Below are 17,791 nucleotides of genomic sequence, written 5' to 3'. Positions count from 1 at the left end.
AGAAAATGAGAAGCTGAGATACCCTCTGTGGGTAATCCTTGCAGGCAGGGAAGGAAAGAGTTTGGAGGACAGCGGCTATGATCAGAACTGGTTGACTAATTTTGAGGCCATCAGTACATGAAGGAAGGCAGGCTGTCATTTAGGTAATTAAAGAGAAAGCGGAAAATTATAGGAAAGAGTTAACAAGGGGAAACCACGGTGCAAGTGTTGTATTTCACTGCAATTAATTCGTGGCAGTGGATAGAGCCAGAAACTCCCACCCCTTCGCTGCCCCCACGCAGCGCTCAGCGGTGCAGACTTGGCACGGATGTCCCAAACTGCTCACAAACCGCACGCGACCCAGTGGCCCACTCATGTCTCTGGCAGTTGTTGTCATATGTCCCAGAGAACCATTGTAAATTAAGTACCAAATGTGTTGGGCTGTGTTAAATAGGCAAGAAATATCCTCCAGAAAGCCAGAGAGGGACTTTTTACAAGGGCATGTCATGACAGGATGAGGGGTAATGGTTTTAAACTGAAAGAGGGTGGATTTAGATTAGCTGTAAGGAAGAAGTTCTTCACCGTGAGGGTGGTGAGGCACTGGAACAGGTTGCCCAGAGAAGTTGTGGATGCCCCATCCCTGGAAGTGCTCAAGGCCAGGTTGGATGGGGCTTGGAGCAACCTGGACTAGTGGAAGGTGTCCCTGCCCATGGCGGGGGGGGGGTGGGGGTGGGGTGGTGGTGGGGGGTGGAACTAGATGATCTTTAAGGTCCCTTCCAACCCAAACCATTCTGTGATTCTTTGATTCAAAGATACAGCAAAGGTGTCACCTTTATTAGCTTATTTGACTTTTAGTTAAAAAAATAGGTTCAAAGTGCAATAACAGAACATGTCTTGCCTAATATTCAAAGATAAAAACAGTTTAAATGCTAAAAAGCCGATCACATTATGCTTGCCTGCTGCTGTACAGTGTTAACAAAGCCCCTACACACACCTGATCTTGTTATAAGCTTTTGTTAGAATAAACAGCTCCTGACTAGGGAAGCGTTGTTTTGCCCATCGTGTGGGTGACAGTTCTCCCATTTCAACAATGTAGGAGGCAGTTCCTGGTTACAACACTAATTGGGAACTTCCTATAAACATTATTCATCTCTCTCTACATGGCAAGAAATCCAGAACAAAAACAACAAACTAAGAAAAAAATGAATGATTGGTTGTGTCATACTCTATAAATATTTCTGAGCCACCATAAAAAAAAAGGTAAGAAAAATAGTTCCTGTGTCATGACAATTACACACTTAACAATCTTAAAAAACAAGCTAGTATTTAACCTGAGCTCTCAGTTATAAAAATAGTTTTGTTAATCTTGGCATAATTCTATGTTTTATTTCGAGATAAAATATATGCCCACATAGTCACATCTTTTTGCCACTTGTGAGTCTTTCAAACACTCAGAGAACCATGGAAAAAAAAATCAGGTAACCTTCCATTGTAGCTGATGGGTTGATGATCTTCAGTTCTCAAAATTAATTCTATACTGGAAACTTCTTCATCCACTGCAGAAAATTATATTCGTATTAGAAGACCGGAAAATTTCCTCTAAAATCTATTAAGCAATCACATAAGTGTCAATTTACTATATAAATTTTCACACTGCAAACAGAATAAAAACATAGACTAAAAATATAAAGAGGAGAAAGGTAAACAAAGCACTTCACAGAAAGACAACAGTCTCAGGGACACCACTGGAGTGTTATGAAATAACATCTTTCCAGTTTGTTTTGCAAAAAGGAGTGATCTTTGTGCCCTCAGCCAGCCACTGAGTCACAGTTTATGAGCAGTGGCACATGGTACGGTGTCCAAAACTTAATATATCCTTTTACTCATTGCTTTCCTCCTTTGTTCTTCAACTCTCCCCCACCCAATCTCTAAAGGAAAAACAACTGACTGATGAAAATGGCTAAACCACTGTCAGCTAGTTAGGAAATTAACCTAATGTTTGTCAGTGCACCTGCCCTCAAATAATTTCAAAGCAATTAAAAAAAAAAACACAACAAGCCCAACCAAAAACAATTCAATCACTTCTCTATATGAAATTGAACAAATGTTTAGTTATTTCTGGACCTGCAATCAACTCTGCAAAAGCTGCTTTGGATTTAACTAATCATGGTGATTCAGTGCCTTTTAATAAATGAAGAAAATAAGAATTACGCAGCAGCCAGTGACTTGCACAAGTCACTAATTCCTGTCATGGATCTACAGTGAATTATAGGTACGTTTGTTTGACCAGTTCTTTCTCACTTGAAGCAAATGAGATTATTTCTGTAGGCTAAGCGTATGCTTACCGCTTTGCTGTATCAGCATGGTGCTCAGCAATTTTGGGGATTTGCTCCTGAAACCTTTCAACATCAGTAGTTTCAGGATGCAAGTCACAGTGCTGGCTTTGATCTATAAAACCTCCAGCTTCTTTTACCTTTGAGCTCTTTTTAGGAAAAGAAGAGGTCTCTACATAGGAACATTAAAGCAGCGTTAAGGTACAGCATTCCAGCTACTCAGCATCCATTTCCTGCGAGAGCCCCATTAGCGTGCACTAAGCAGACCCAACTTATTTTGAAAGAAGGCTTAGTCTCTCCAAGACTTAATGCAGAAACAGCAGAACATCAGGGTGCAACAAACCAACACCACTCCCCAGGGGCACAGAGGGTTTGGCTCCACAGGAGAGAAACAGTTCAGGGACTGCAGTTTGAATATACCGAGAGAGAAGAACTGAGCACCAGCACCCCACCGTATCGGAGTTGATCAACATGAGAAATCCAGTGCCACACAGCTTCATACTCCAGCTTGCTGTGTAATAACTTCCTTTTGCAGACATGCGCTTGGGTTGTGTCAGCACTGGAAGATTTATTTTTTTTCTCCTCAATTTCTCCCCCCATTGTTGCTAGTTCTTATTCAGTTTCATGTGGTGTTCGGTATTTTAACCATATCTGGTTACTCCTTTGTCCTCGGAACCAGACAACATGGTGCCTATTGCAAGCATCCAATTCACATTAGGTAGAACAAATAATCAGAGAGTGAGAAATTTCCGATTCAAAAAGAAAAAACAATCTGCTATGGGCAAGGCTGTTTTTCATATTCTGAAACAGCTCTATTCAATACATTCTACTTTTGGAGCTCTGAGCCCAGGAACAATATGCTAAAACAGCCCTTGGCTGCGGCACTGAAAAACACTTCCCAATCTCTTACTCAACAATGTTCATATCCTTGATCCTGTTATCTGTAACACACAGAAGGATTTTAACTACAATAAGCAGCATGCAGGTACTTGGGAATGGAGCTGCAAGATCTGACTGCCCAGAGAATGAGGAACATGCTTGAGAAAAGTTTAATTATTTGACTAAAGGAATTACTTGCTAACGTAATATCTGTTTGCTGTTACAGTACTCACGAGAGCTTTACTGGAAATGCATTCATAGCAGTGCACTTAGAAGCTTGTGCCAGGCTCATCTCAGAAGCCCGTAACTTGTATTAATACTGCAGACGCATTTATAAAGAGGGAACCAAAAAAAAAAAAAAATCAAGTTGAAAACACCTTCATACTCACGGAACATCACAGAGAAAAGAATGGAAGCTTAGCACCTCTTTCTTCTGCAGCAGATAACTGGGTTCTGTGAAGAGCTTCTGCAAGTTCTGCTGTCTATATTGTAATGCAAAAACACTACATGGAAATCAAAGAACTCAGATAATAAAAATTACAGAGCTGCCAGATTCCAACTGGCAAGCAGCAAGGATATACTTTTTAATTCCCTCTTCTCCTGCCTCCCTCAAGCAGGGCACAGCATCCAACAGGTACAAATACTGATTAAATTCTAAGGGTCATATTTGATATAGATTATGTTTTAAAGCACAGTTTAAAACAGCCCCAGGTAAACCTGGTTTTAAGCACAGATTAGTTGGCCTGCATAGATTAACTAAAACATGCCGGACAAGTTTTTGCCCAGAACCACTGTGAAAGTAGATCAAAGTTCTACAGATGTGGTTCAGGAGTTACCCTCACCAGTAAACACGAGCCTGCTTTATTTTCTATCCACTAAAGCAACCATTCCAAATGAGAAGCAAATTTCTAAGCTCAAATATGCAGTATCAGGTTATAGAGCAGAGTCATGCTTGCTACTAAAGGACAGCCGGTTTAGCCAAGCTGTGACGTGCCAACCAGTAAGCAGGAGCCAGACAGCTGATGGGGCTGGGCATGAGCCACAAGCAACCACTGTTTTGTAGAAAGCTTTTCAGGAATCCCTCCCACAAGATACTCTTTGCAAAAGACTACACTGCTGCTGTCTTTCACGCTGAATGAAATCCTGCAGATGAACTTCTGAACAAAATATCCTTTCAGTTTATGCAAACGCTGGCACACAGCCTTTATACATTGTCAGTCAGTCCCAGCACAGCTAAGGTTTTGTGGTTCTACATGTTATAAAAATTGCTTTGTCTGTTACTTACAGTAACATTGTTCTGGTCAAGTTCATCTAAGGATAAAAGGAGTGCAACATTTTTAGAGAGAGGTAATACCTTTCAGGAGAAAGCTGAGGTTTCAGCACGCAGCCTTCTCATTAGGAGTCTGCTTTAAAATCAAAAGTCTGAATTCTCCTTTTGTGATATATATCAGAAGTTTACTAATTTCTTGTGACAAGTGGTACAATCTCCTTGTCAAACAAGGTAAAAATTCTTAAGGATACTTATGAAAACAAACAAGTGACCCCTTCTCCAAATACTCCTATTGCCGACATACTCAGGACAGAAACTCCCTATCAGAGTTCATGCTCATAAAATAAATTGCCATGACAGCTATATACAGGTTATTTTCTTTGACCATTGACTATGTTCTCTGACCCTGCAATGAAGGAACTAAAACTATGAGCCCACAAAAACTCTAAGGTTATTTAAACTGAGAGTCTGGTTTAAATTAATATACAAAACTGTTCTATGTATCACCTATTTCCTATACTGTCCTCCTTCCACAAATATACCTAGCGTAATAAACCAGTTCTGAATGTCATACTTGTGTTCGCTTTTCTCTAGACCTTCAACAGCTTGGTCCAAAATGACTTCTTCTTTCCATTTGTTAGACACATGCAAAAGTCAAATCCTGTCATGACCTTGAGGAGCCATAAAGAATCCTATAAAAAAATTCATGTACTTCATGCTAAGGCATGCAGGAATTTTCTCTTTAGCAAAGCATGAGGAAGATATTGTTTATAATGTCATAGCACAAGTCAAGCGTAAGGGAAAGGATGTTCACAGTCACTATTCCTGGCCACCTAAATCTAGTCATGGGAGAGCAATATATACCGTATTAATGTTGCTGCTGTTTGGACTGCAGCGAGGGCTCGTGTGGAGGAGAGTGCTAAGCTCCAGATCAGCAACCATCTGTCGAGACTCAGCCAACACATGCTGCAGCTTACTTATGGGGGAACTGGTGTCCTGGAGGAGACAGAAAGTGAGTCAAAGTTATGAAATAATCTTTTTAGAATATGTCAAAGGATTATAACATACCAAGAATCATCACTTCCATTTTGAAATGTCTCACTTCAAAATAGTACAACACTGCTCCAGACTCTAAATGCTGATATTTCTAATAAACACAGAGGTATTTCCTAGTGTCAGCTTTTTAACAGATTTTCATAAGCATGTATATGTAGCACACACAACAGCAGAACTTCAGTGATAAAGGGGAGAATAAACAAAGACATGAGAAAGAGGGAAAACCAGGCAGAACAAGAACGAAACAGAGTCCAATAGCTTCTAATAATTGTGTCCCAGTGTAGTCAGATATTGTGCTTTACTGGAATTACCAATTAGCCAGCATCCATAATGCTAAAGACTTTAATTTCAGAAGCTTATCTTTTCTTTTTTTTTTTAACTCACACTTACGCTGTCCAAGACATATTGAGACAACAAGGATTTAAAAAAAATATTTTACCACTTTTGTGTTAAGCCTGCTGTCTCATCATTCGAGTCCCTAGTTCTTCCATGCTGGCAGACATTTCTTTCCTACCATCAGTCACAATTCCACTTAAAATTAATGAAGTACATTCTGCAATAAAATACTGACTTGGTTGATGGTAGCATTGCAGCATCTATTTGTTGGCTTAGTCACTGAAAGGTTATTGATTTCCAGAGGGAGGTCTTCACCAGAGAATTTCTCACATCTTTGAGGCCTCTCTCCTTTCTGGGTGGATGTCAAACAGGGAGAATCCAAGTGAAAAGAGTTCAGATCCACATTTTCTTCGCTGTTAAAAAAAATTAAGACATTGCCAGAAACAGTATCACCATCCTTTTTCAACTTTCAAAGGAAAATCATGGGACAACATAAATAATTATGGGCCCTGAGCCAAGAAAACCGTCAAGCCTGTGAGATTACTTTGTTCCTCAGAGTGTTTCATTACATCAGTTTCATCCTCTGAGGACAACAGTTTGACATTCAACCAGTTTCAAGATCAGCTACATTAGCATGTGCTTGAGTATCTATTTAAACTCACAAAAAGCACACAAAAAGCAATACCTAGTTCCTCCCGATACTCTGGTACTCCTTCTTCTCTCATACCCTATTCCCTCCCCCCCTTTTTTTCCCCATCAACCATTAGGCAAATTAATATTTGTAGGTGTACTTTTCAAGGGAATTTCGCAGTCTTTTAAAGTCACCATCTCACTTCAGACATCACAGAAGAGCTTTCCCAAAGAGGTTTTATTGTATTTATTTTTAAATACAGCAGCAAACAGTAAAGTGTTGCTCGGGCAAACTGTGATTAAACCCAAAACTCAGTTGCCTGACTACCATTTCAGTGTGGAGTTGAAGCATACGATCTATTGGCACACATCTTCCCCTAGGTTTTAAAGCAAAACAAAATACTAATTTAGCACTGGGTATATCTGAGTGTATTTAGGAGTATCTGAAAAGCAATTTAAATGACAGTAAAAGCAACAAATCATACCCTGCACATTATTACTGTCCGAACACTGACTCACAGCCATCCCAAGCTTATCCTAATACAAAAGGTCTTTAGCTTTTAAAATGCATGACAAATGATTGAAACTTTTCTTACACCTTTCCCACACTAAAAGTTAACTTTATAACAGCCTACCCTAGAGAAAAACAGTTCTCAATTTCAATGTCTTAAATCACGATTTTATCAAAATGTACCAAATCCCTCACTCAGCTCCAGCACCAATTAATCACAAATTAAGACCAGAAATAATAAAAGCTGTAGCATGTTTGAAATTATCTTGATCATCTACTCTAGCAGTACAGGAACCCAGCAGCACCCTAACGAAGCCCTCTGTCCCCTGTGCTGTGTTTTCATACAGCACTGAGTGCTGTCTGTGACTTGTACAAAGATGTGCCCTGGTTTTTGCTAGCAGTTTCAAGCTATGCAGTGTTTGTTTTCAACTGCTAATTTCCACTTCATATAGTTTTTAAAAAGTAAATAAAATAGCGACCATCTCCCCAAAATAAAACATTTCTGTATTCATCACACTTCTGAACAAAACAAGCGCAGTGCTAGCACTGCCTGGATCGGGTAAATAATTAAAAAATTTATATAGTTCAAAGAAAATACTACCTTCAAATTTACAACTTTTCATTAAATATTCTTCAGGTACTTATTTTGGTGGAACAACACATTCCATAGCTGGCAAGACTGTTACAAAAAGGTTTATTTTTAAATGACATTCAATCTAAGAAAAAGCCCTCATGAGAGATGCCAGCTCAAAAGTGTCTGCTGTGTCTCATTTCACTTCTCTTGTAAAACACTTCGATACAACAGGCTTTCTTTTAAGAGAGAAGAGCTCATGTTTGTGTGCTTCTGACAAGGAAAGGCTCTGGAGAGATGTGAGGGAACAAGCTGTAGCAGCCTAGAACAGGGGACGTGAGGAGATGCAATGAGCACAGCCAGTTCTGAAGAACACACAGGTTGGGAGGGAGGGGAGGAAACAGGTTTGATTTTGAGACAGGGAGACAGCTCAAGGAACGGGTGGCTTAGCCAGCAAGAGCAGACTGAACAAGCAAGTGCTGATGCTCCATCTTTAAAACCAGACAGAGATAAAAATCCAAAGGCAGCAAATGATGGTCCAACAAAAATGAAGTCACTAAGTCAGACCACACAGAAATGATTCCTGCACTACGGTATTTCACAATCACTCTTGCAGTTGGATAAGGTATTGGACTGCGTTAATAGCCTTCTTGTTGGCTGTTCCAGAATTCAAGAACTCATGTCAAAAATATTTGCTGGGCTGACAGGGAGGTGCCAGCACCCTTCCCTACACACAAAATACATCATCAGCACTACGAAGCCAGCAGTGGAAAACTGGAGGATCCAGATTCAAGTCCCAGAAAGAACGCTGTGTTTGGTCTCTGCCATTAATGTCCTAACAGAAGCCCACACTGAAGACTGCAATGCTACCACCTTCCTCCCATTTATGGGGCGAGAATTTATTCAGTGGCAAATCGGAGTCAGCAGAGGCTGGAGAGCAGACAGTCTGGGATTTGCGCTGAGTCAATCTATCTCCAATTAGCAGGGCTTCTAGGACCAAATGTGGGCATCAAGAAAACTCAACAGCTCAGCAGCAAATCCCAAATGGGTAGAGCAGCCCTCCCTTACTGAAGAATCTGCTCTATCTGCATTGCCCAGGTTGAATTTGTTCCTTCCTTAAAATCCCCTTAAGGACAAGACAAAAAGCGAAAGTAGTTTTCATGAGTCAGCCTCAAAAGAGATTTGGAGGGATGGTAGTGTGTCATTTCTGCTGCCAGGGGAGTAGATAAGAAAGGTCAGGTTAGACGTAAGGGGAATGGAGTCTTTTTAACGATTTGTGGACAGGGGAAACTAGAGAGAGTCCACACACAGCATGAAGCTCAGCTAAGCTGTGTGGGAATGTGCCGGGACAGCATTCCTTTTCAATGGCTGCCCATTCACCTTGTTTCTGAACAGGTCTGTCTCACTGCAGTAACAATTTCTACAATATTTTTTTTTAAAAGCAACACAGAATGAAAGCATCCCTACATCAGATATTTCCATAACATAACATTAATTTGTTTGGACGTCGGGCAGACCTGCCGGCTAACATTCTTAGCAGGTTTAAACAGCTGTTCGTTTACTGTACTTGTCAAACTACCAACTGAAAAGCTACTCCTCCTCTTCCCTGTCTAAAAGGCAGCTATGAAATTTCTGTAAAACTTCAGAAACGCTTCTAAAACTGAGCTGGTAAGTCAGTCAATTTTTTGAAAGGAAACAGAGGAACGAACACAACAAATCCACAGAAAGTCACAGCTCTGAATGCCCTTATTTGAGCAGGCATAAAACCACTTCTATAAACGCAAAGGAGCATTTGTATCTCGGATACCTTCCAATACCACTAAGACACCTGAGTATTTTTCCGACACTTCTCACCATTAGAAATCTCATTCTGCTCATCCCCAACCACATGTCCTTTTTCCTCCCCCAACATAAACACAGGGATTGAGTCCCATGAACAAAGATGCACTGGAGAGTGGACAGATTGCTGTCCTTTAAATCTTGCCATCTCATTTTCTTGCCCTGAGTGAGGAAAGCAGCCTGTGCGGAAGAGCCGTGTCCTACATTCTTGCCCAGCCACTGTGTGATTTCTCAACAGAAATAACACAGTTACTAAAGCATCACACAAAATCTAGGTTTGTTTCTTGCCTTACAGAAACATCATTGTAGAAGTCCAACTCTGGTTAGAACATATTTTACCCACCAGATTTACAAGCAACACCTGGGATTTCCAAAAATCAGAAGATTTTTATAAATCTGCATTTTTCTCTATTAGTTTATTTGGCAAGTTATGTGGTATTGCAGATTATCCCCAAGAGCTGCGTGGGTAGAAGAGATGTGAAAAAATAAATGCATAGAAATAGAATCATGATACCTTAGAGCTATTTTAACTTATTTTAAATTTACTACTTTTCAAGTTGGTAGACTAATTTTAAAACAGCAGTTACTTTAAACATCACTTGAGATAATACAAATTATTGAGAGCTTGTACACCCAAGTTTCTACGTAACTCCAGCTTGTACCTATCTCTTAAATGTAACAAGCACATAACCTTTTTGAGCTGACACATTTCATCTCTTGTGCAGTCTTGAGACAGCTGCAATCTTTTCCATGCCATATACTTCCATCTCCTTTTATGGGTTTGAAAATCTTCAACCATTCCGGATCTGATATTGGCTTCCACCATGCATCTTTTTCTATGATGAAGTTATTACTACAGGAATCAGATTCAGACTTGTGAATTGCAGCAGGAGCCTCTCTACTTTTTTTGCCAAACAGAATTCCAGTTCTCTCTTCCCAGGTTTCATTTTCATTATCAGTTTTGTCAGATGTGACAGTGTTCTGGACCAAAGGACTTTGCGAATCTACAGAAGAACCGATGTTAAGCCAATGCTCATATTCAGGTAAAGATGACTCAAAGGTTTGCTGGTCTCTGCTTTCCACTCCATTCTCAGAAACTTCCCTGTTTCTCAATGGCCTTGTATTGTTTGCCTCACAAAATACTTCGCTGCCAAGCTCATCAGAGCTTGATGCAACATCCTGCTTTTCTTCTTCTTCAGTAAGGACAGCCAAGACTTTCACAACTTTTTGACACCCGTTTAAGTATGCTGAGGTAGTTTCCTCCAAGTCTGATGCATTCAGTAACAGTCTATTACCTACTTTGCACATCTCAGAGGTGGTTTTTACCCTACTTTTTGGAACTTGTGCAGTTCCACACTCCTCGCACATCCCGTGGGTGCCCTCAGTCCTAACCGTGTCTGTCTCGCTGTTACTTTCAGGGGCAGAGAATGCCATACCTATGCTACAATAGCATGATAAAGAAAACAGTCAGAAATACTGCATTTAAAGAGCATACATAACTATACTCAAGGTTAAAGCTATACATTAACCAGAGGCTGTAGCCATGGTTCTGTGGTAATTCATATACCAATACGCAGCTGTATCCTGCCAAAACCTGACAGAAGTCTGCTCAGATTTGGCTGTTACTTTCCAAAATCAGTCTGAGAGTTCCCACATGTTTCATACAGTGTGGTGATTCTGTCTGAACCTCCAGGGTATGCACCAATTTCCTAATTTGAAAGCAAAATAAACTTTGATTTTTAAACAAAAGTGGTAGTGGGCCAGATTAACACCCCTACCACTAGACTACTCCATTTTTTGATAAATCATTAACTGTCTGGCCTGCATAGAACACTTTATTCTATGACTGACACTCATGGGGTCTCCTATCAAGTAAAAATAGGTATCTGACAATTTCACTGGATGTTTGTGGTTGAGTCCAGCAAAGCCATCTTGACATGCACACATCCCTTTTAAGATGTTAGTTGTGGCTGAACAGTGAAGTCTCTCTCCAAGAATAAACTACAAAAAAAAAAAGAAGAAAAAAGATTATTTTACCTCCTTTCATGTGCCGCCTTTTCATGCTTTTGCCTTGATTCCTGAGAGCTCTCCAAATTGACATGAAGAAATTGCAAGTCACGCTGCTGTTTTACGTAGATCTGTTTAAAGATAGTAAAGCGCATTATTGAAAGTCTGGAGCGCAGGAACATTGTCATCAGGTACTAACACATTGCTTGTCTTCCCAAAATATCCTTAAAACATTTTTATAAACCAATAACTGTAGTCAAACTATTGTCAAAGCCTTCCAAACCTAAGGGGCCATCTCTGCATGCATTTAAGAAAATAATGTTTTGTAGCAATAAACAGTATTTCTGTTAGAAGGCTGCAGTGGTCTTCTAAAATGGAACCACACTGCACCATTAATACAGTATCATTATTTTTATTTGATATTTAATACACATTGTTATTATGTTGTTCAAAGTTATTACAGGACACGGAATGGTCATGGTATTTGGCTTTCACTGCAGGGGATTTTTTGTAAAGCTAACGTAGAAGATAACACACTGATCAATTATTTGCAATTAAAAAAAATTGAACGTGCCTTCAGAACCTCAAATGAGTGCAGGTGAAAACATTGGTTTTAAGTCTCTCTTGAAAAACAGATTTTTCAGTACATCATGCCCCTCTACATTGTGTGAGTTCACCTTGGGCACGTGTGCAAGGCAGCCTGCCCCAGTGCCACACCTTTCACGTGACTTCTTGAACCTAGCACTCTCTGGTTACACACATGCACGGACGAACTGTTATCTCAACAGGGTGCTCCACTTTACTGCTATGAGTGTGGTATTTACTCACTGTAGGACCGAGTAAATACAATTATACAAAAAAGGCTAAAAGCACAGGTAAATACAAGGATTTGTGCCATGGAGTTTTAATTTTAATAAAAAAATCAACATTCTGTAGGGATCCCAACAAAGCAGGAACAGCAAATTTGATTTTTTTCTTAATTAATAATAGCTAGATCTAACTTTTTTATACTATCTGATGTTATTGAAAAATGCCTTCATAATCTCAGAGTAGAAACACAATTAGGGTTGCACCTGTCGCAAACTTGATAGTTCTGTGTCAGTCCGTGCTTGTTTAGACTTGGCAAACTGAAGAAGTTGATCCTTTCTCTTTGCTTTCTCAACTGTTTCAAAACATACACAATTTTTTAATTACTTAAAGTGAATAGACACAAAGCAAGTACATTCTTTAACATGTATGTGTGTAGCATTAGAAACAGGTACCTAACCAAAACAAAAGCATTTTCATAAGGTCAACAGGATCTGTTTCCCCTCCAAATAAAAACAGTACAAAACCCGTAAGACAACTAAAGAGATGAAGTGTTTTCCTCGGACTTTTCACCAGCACCTAGCTTTATTTTACTAGTAGCAATATCCTGCTTCATTGACTGATGTATTTTACTTTTTCATGTTAACATTCTTCCATGGAAAAGAAATTCAGTAATTAATTCTAATTCATGCCTTATACTGGGAGTGCTGGGAAATACTTTCCATTACTATTGTTTTTAAAATAATGAGACATGGGATCAATATTTGGCAAAGGTAATGGCAGCTAAAAAGTGACAGGCAAGTAAATAATCTCACAGCAGAGGACAACTTTGGTTACCTAATCTTTCAAGGTACATATTCCTTGTCTGTAAGAATACTGCAGCAACCATCGGCCTGCCTTTCTTAACCATCGCAGCACAGAAGAGTTCCTCTCTACCCAAAACCAAAGTGAAGATGCAAGCTGCAATTTAGCAAGTCCTGCATATTAAACCAGTCTAAACCAAAACCATCAGTTAAAGAAAAGCAAGAGAAAAAGCGAGTTTCTAAACATACTACTTCCATACAAACACCAGAGGGAGTGGATGGGCTGGTAATTTCATAGGCCCTAAGCTTTAGGTTTTGCATGTGGCTTCTTTCCAGTAGGTCACCATTTTCTATGCAATCTATGTCAGAAGGAAGAATGCCACCCCTGTTTATTGTATTAATACCACAGGAGAGATGAAATTATCAAAAATTTTCAAGAGAGAATCCTCTGAGCCATTTATGCCTCCATGTATAATCACATTGGTGAACTTTGTGCTTTTACAAAATTTTATAAACTGTCCCTGCAGAAGCCCTAGATATTGCTTTCATGAAGAATGACACACAAAGGCATATACCTTTATGAAACTGAAAGAAAGGTAGATAAGAAGCTGCCTTTCACACATATTAGTGAACTGGTTGTCTAGAAGTCTCTGAGCTGTTGAAAGCCAAGGCCTAAAAATCCAATTGCCCACACTTACCAATAAGTGCGAGCTCATTCCTCAAGCAGCTGTTTTCTTGTTTGAGGTGAATGATTTCTTCCTGCTGCTTATTATTTTCTTTCATCTTTTCAGAGAGGTCATCTTTAAAACAAAATGTAGTATTTCCCAGAATGAAAAGGAATCATGCTGGTCTACACTAAATTAGGTGCCCAGTATAAACATTTACCTTTCAGCTTGTTTGTTTCAAGTATTAGTTCTTTCAGTCTCAGTTTGAGGTCTTCCTTTTCTTTGTTGAGACTGAATTCCTCCGTCTTTGCTGCACGCAATGCACTTTCCAGCTTTTTGAATTTAGATGTAAAGTCAGTAATGTGATCAGTTGTTTCAAGTATAGCCTCGTCCTGAAATATGAAATAGAATGTATTCTCGATTATTGTTTTATCTTATGTATGGATTTTGACAAAACAACAGTACATCTTAATGCAGTAGACATAGCTACTTCACAGATTTTCTTCCGAGCTCTTGAGGAAAAAACCCAAAAATCAAAGCCAGGAAACAAGCTTGTTTATGAAAATAAACCAGTTTATTGTTTGTTGATCACTTTTCCCTTCTCAGACAAGCCTAAGAATTAAACAGCAGTGACACCAACGGTGACTAAACCACTGTAGTACAGTCACCGATAACTGCACTGCAGTTTGACCACATTTAGTGCCTGATGAGACAACGGATGTTACCTTCAGCTTAAGCATAGTAAGAAGCTCCTGTTCTCTCGCTTGCAGCTGGCCTGTTTTAGCAGACAGTTCCAAAACTAAGCAGTGGAGACTTTGATTTTTCTCCTAGTGAACAGAAATAAGAATGTCAACTACTACTTCAATGACTCAAAGTTACTATCTTCGTGTGCGCAACTTTATTTAAACATCATGAATGGCAATGCGGGATTCTGAGCAAGCTGTGAAGATCTGAAGAGGACTAGAGTAAAAATTGTTCCCCAGTTCATTACAGCCAAACTTGCATGTGATCAAGGGTCTTAATATCCTCCATGTCTTAAGTCAAGCCAATTAGACAGATGAAAGTGCGCAATACTGCTTTACTGTACTGCATACAGGGGGAAAATTATCCCAATAAACACATCATTGCCAATTCACTTAAAAAAAAATATCTAGGACCCTGGAATACCAATTATTTTCATATCCTTAAACGAGCTGCAGAATGTTACAGTTCATCACAGTAATCAAAGCTGTAAATAAAACCTTCTGGAACTTCCTAACCAAGTACCAGTACTGTTCTGGGGGCCAGCACTGCCTTTTGCAATCACATCGCCTGACATTTCTGGAGGCAAGCTGGTTCTGAGCAGTGTTCCCCAAAACTAAGCAAACAAACAGCAAACTCTAAATCCTACGTTAGGAAAGTTTTTTTACCTTTTCCTGCCCCCTGCAACGAATCAGAGCTATACCTTAATCTAACATTACTGCAGTAAAAGACAAATGCAATTCAGGAGCCTTAATATGAAATATCCATTCACTGGTGAACCTCACAGATGCCACTGGCATTCTGTACATGCCTGGACTGCAAGGTCAGATCATTACTCAACTCCTACCTCCAAAGCCTGACAGTGAACAGTTGCATCTGTTACTTTTTGAGACAGCTCCTTAAACTTCTGTGGTGTATTTTCAATTGTCTTACTGTCATTCTGCTGAGATTCTAAGAACTTTAACCTTTTGGTCAGTGATTTTACAATTTCATTTCTCTTGTTCAGCTCATCTGAAAAGAAAGGAGACAAGGCATCTCTGAGAAAACAGCTCAGATACTGTCACGCAATTTTTTAAATGTCAGAAATAATTTAATCCAGTGTTTTAAAATCATGCGATTCAGAAATGGATGCTCGTGTTGCATACTCTGAAGCAGGATTCCCTAGCTACCCAGGTCAGATGGAATACAAACTCTGTGGTGACCTCTGTACTATGGCTGTCAAACAAGACCGTTCAGAGCTGCCAGGTGATTAGCTGGGTGGCTTGCGGATGATGTCAGAGCTGTGCAGCAGAACCTCAGGGCACGGGGCTCTGCAGTACACCAGCATGTTTGCAAATTGTTCTCTTCTTCCACACTGATTTAATCAGATATTTTTTTTAAAGAATCCACAGAAGTAATTTACATATTCAAATGAAAAGGAGATATCTGATTATCATACCCCCTTCAAAATCAGATCACTTTAGTACCATTGTGGAAGTTTTGATCTCAGACAACCAAATTTAAGGCTGATTTCTTATATGATGCAAAACTGTTACTGAGGGGTCTAAGCACATGAACATACTTAAAAGACCAGGGTCTTACTCTTTATATGCACGATACTTACTTTTTAATAAGTTGCATCGTTCTGCTAAAGTAAGTATTTTTTGCCGATCATCTTCCCAGGCTAGAAGGTGCCTCTGATGCACTGCAACCATGTCATTGAGCTCCTTATCACGATCTTTCAGTTCTGCAATTAAAAGCTGGAGTTCTCGCCTCTGTTTCTGAATGGTGCTGTCCTCAAAGCTTGAGCTAAGTTTCTATAAAAGGTAACACATGGAACACGTTTCAATATAAAGAAGCAGTGACAAATTCTCCGATAATAAACTTGGGGCCTTAACTTGTTAAAATATTTTTATATTATAAACAGAGACCATCCCAAAAAGTTACTCATGCTTGTGGTACCACCTGCGGGCCTTGACTGAAACCATTAGCGGTACAACACATCCTTTCACCTTAAAAATAGAGTGCTCCCATCGTTAACTGTACTTTCATTTTTTACCTGGGGCGAAGCAGAATGCGGCAGTGATGAATTCATAGGGGACTGGGGACCAGAGCGCTACCAGGCATCAGCGGATACCGGTAACTATTTGTGACCGTAACATTCATCGTGGAGGCTGCCTCCGATTTAAGCACTACACGGTTACCCGCCGAGACCGCTGCTGACCTGGTAACCCTGCAGGAATGACAAACGCAAACCGTTGAGAACCGGCCGAGGTGGGGGCACGGCCCTGCGGCCTCCCACAGGCGCCGAGGCCTGAGGCGGGGGGGGGGGCCTGAGGGGCCGCCGGCTCGGGCAAGCGGCCCCCCCCCTCCGCCGACCGCTCCTGGGGCAGGCCCCCGCCGGCCCCCCCATACCCCCCCGCACGGCCGGGCCGCCCCGGCCGGGCCCTGCCCCCTCGCCCCGGTCCCGCCCGTTACTCCGCGCCCCCCGCCAAACCCACCGGCGCCCTCGCCCTGACGTGGCGGCGGCGCCCCGCCCCCGCCAGCCGTTGAGTGGCCGCCGAGTGGGGCTGTTAGGCAGAAGCCCCGCCCCGCCCTCGCAGCGGCGGAGCTGCGGGTTCGAGGCCCGCGCCCGCCGGCGAGGCTGGAGCTGCCAGGAAAAACGTGAGAATTAATAATAATATTGTTAATAGGAGACGAGTAAGAGCCCGACCGGATGTTACAGGATGAAGGTAACTACCCTGCTCAGCTTTTAAATGGAACAACTACAGCGATACAGTTATCTCATTATGAGGATACACCAATCTCCACTAAACCCATCAGTTTATAAACAAAAATCACAGAAAGAACGAACTTCACGGTAGAGGACAGGGTGTGCGATACGTCACCCCCTTGGGTTTGACCTCGTCTAGGTTTTACAGTGACAGGAGAATGTCAACTCCAGGACTCTGCTGCCAGGGAGCATTTAATGTTATTAAATGGAGCAGTGAAATACAAAGCACCAAATCGATGCTTGAGGCTGTTTGCAGGAGTAGAAGACCTAGAAGACCAGCAGGGTTAGGAGATCGTTTGGAATTATGAAAATAGGCTAAACATTTCAGACATATTCACATGTTCCTCAGTGTTTCCACTTAACAGAATAAAATTATTCAGTTGGCACGTACCTACGACGATCACCTAGTCCAACTGCCTGACCGCTTCAGGATTCATTTTCCTTTGTTAACAAACCCTTAGAATATTTGTCCCATTCTGATTTCTAAGATTTTATGCAGGTCAATGAGAGGTATGCGTTTCTGTACATTAGCAACATGCATTATTCACTTAAGCTTAGCAGAAGGGACAGCAAATGAAAAATAATCTATTAACGACTTAAATTATCATTTGC

At 40.7% G+C, this 17,791-nt stretch overlaps 1 protein-coding gene across 1 annotated transcript; it reads right to left on the bottom strand.

Moving 5' to 3' along the window:
• Positions 1-792: 792 nt before the first annotated feature.
• On the bottom strand, positions 793-16,945 carry CCDC62 (coiled-coil domain containing 62). Its single transcript, XM_075041359.1, has 14 exons — positions 16,908-16,945; positions 16,466-16,639; positions 16,031-16,223; positions 15,275-15,438; positions 14,412-14,513; positions 13,907-14,078; positions 13,720-13,821; positions 12,485-12,573; positions 11,442-11,542; positions 10,096-10,845; positions 6,089-6,266; positions 5,326-5,457; positions 3,581-3,673; positions 793-1,535 (listed from the first exon to the last, which is right to left on the bottom strand). The coding sequence occupies exons 2-13, from the start codon at positions 16,499-16,501 to the stop codon at positions 3,587-3,589; spliced, it is 2,106 nt and encodes a 701-aa protein (XP_074897460.1). The 5' UTR covers positions 16,502-16,639; positions 16,908-16,945; the 3' UTR covers positions 793-1,535; positions 3,581-3,586.
• Positions 16,946-17,791: the final 846 nt, after the last annotated feature.

This window comes from Buteo buteo, chromosome 11 (assembly GCF_964188355.1).
Source record: "Buteo buteo chromosome 11, bButBut1.hap1.1, whole genome shotgun sequence".
NCBI lineage: Eukaryota > Metazoa > Chordata > Aves > Accipitriformes > Accipitridae > Buteo > Buteo buteo.
This window is presented reverse-complemented; position numbering and strand designations above follow the sequence as displayed.

Bases quoted from the DNA above. Each gene is read 5' to 3' on its own strand.
- CCDC62 (XM_075041359.1), bottom strand. From the start codon at position 16,501: ATGAATTCATCACTGCCGCATTCTGCTTCGCCCCAG. The intron at 16,224-16,465 runs GTAAAAAATGAA...TACCTTTTATAG, and splicing joins CGCATTCTGCTTCGCCCCAG to AAACTTAGCTCAAGCTTTGA. The intron at 13,822-13,906 runs GTAAATGTTTAT...TTTGTTTTAAAG, and splicing joins TGAAACAAACAAGCTGAAAG to ATGACCTCTCTGAAAAGATG.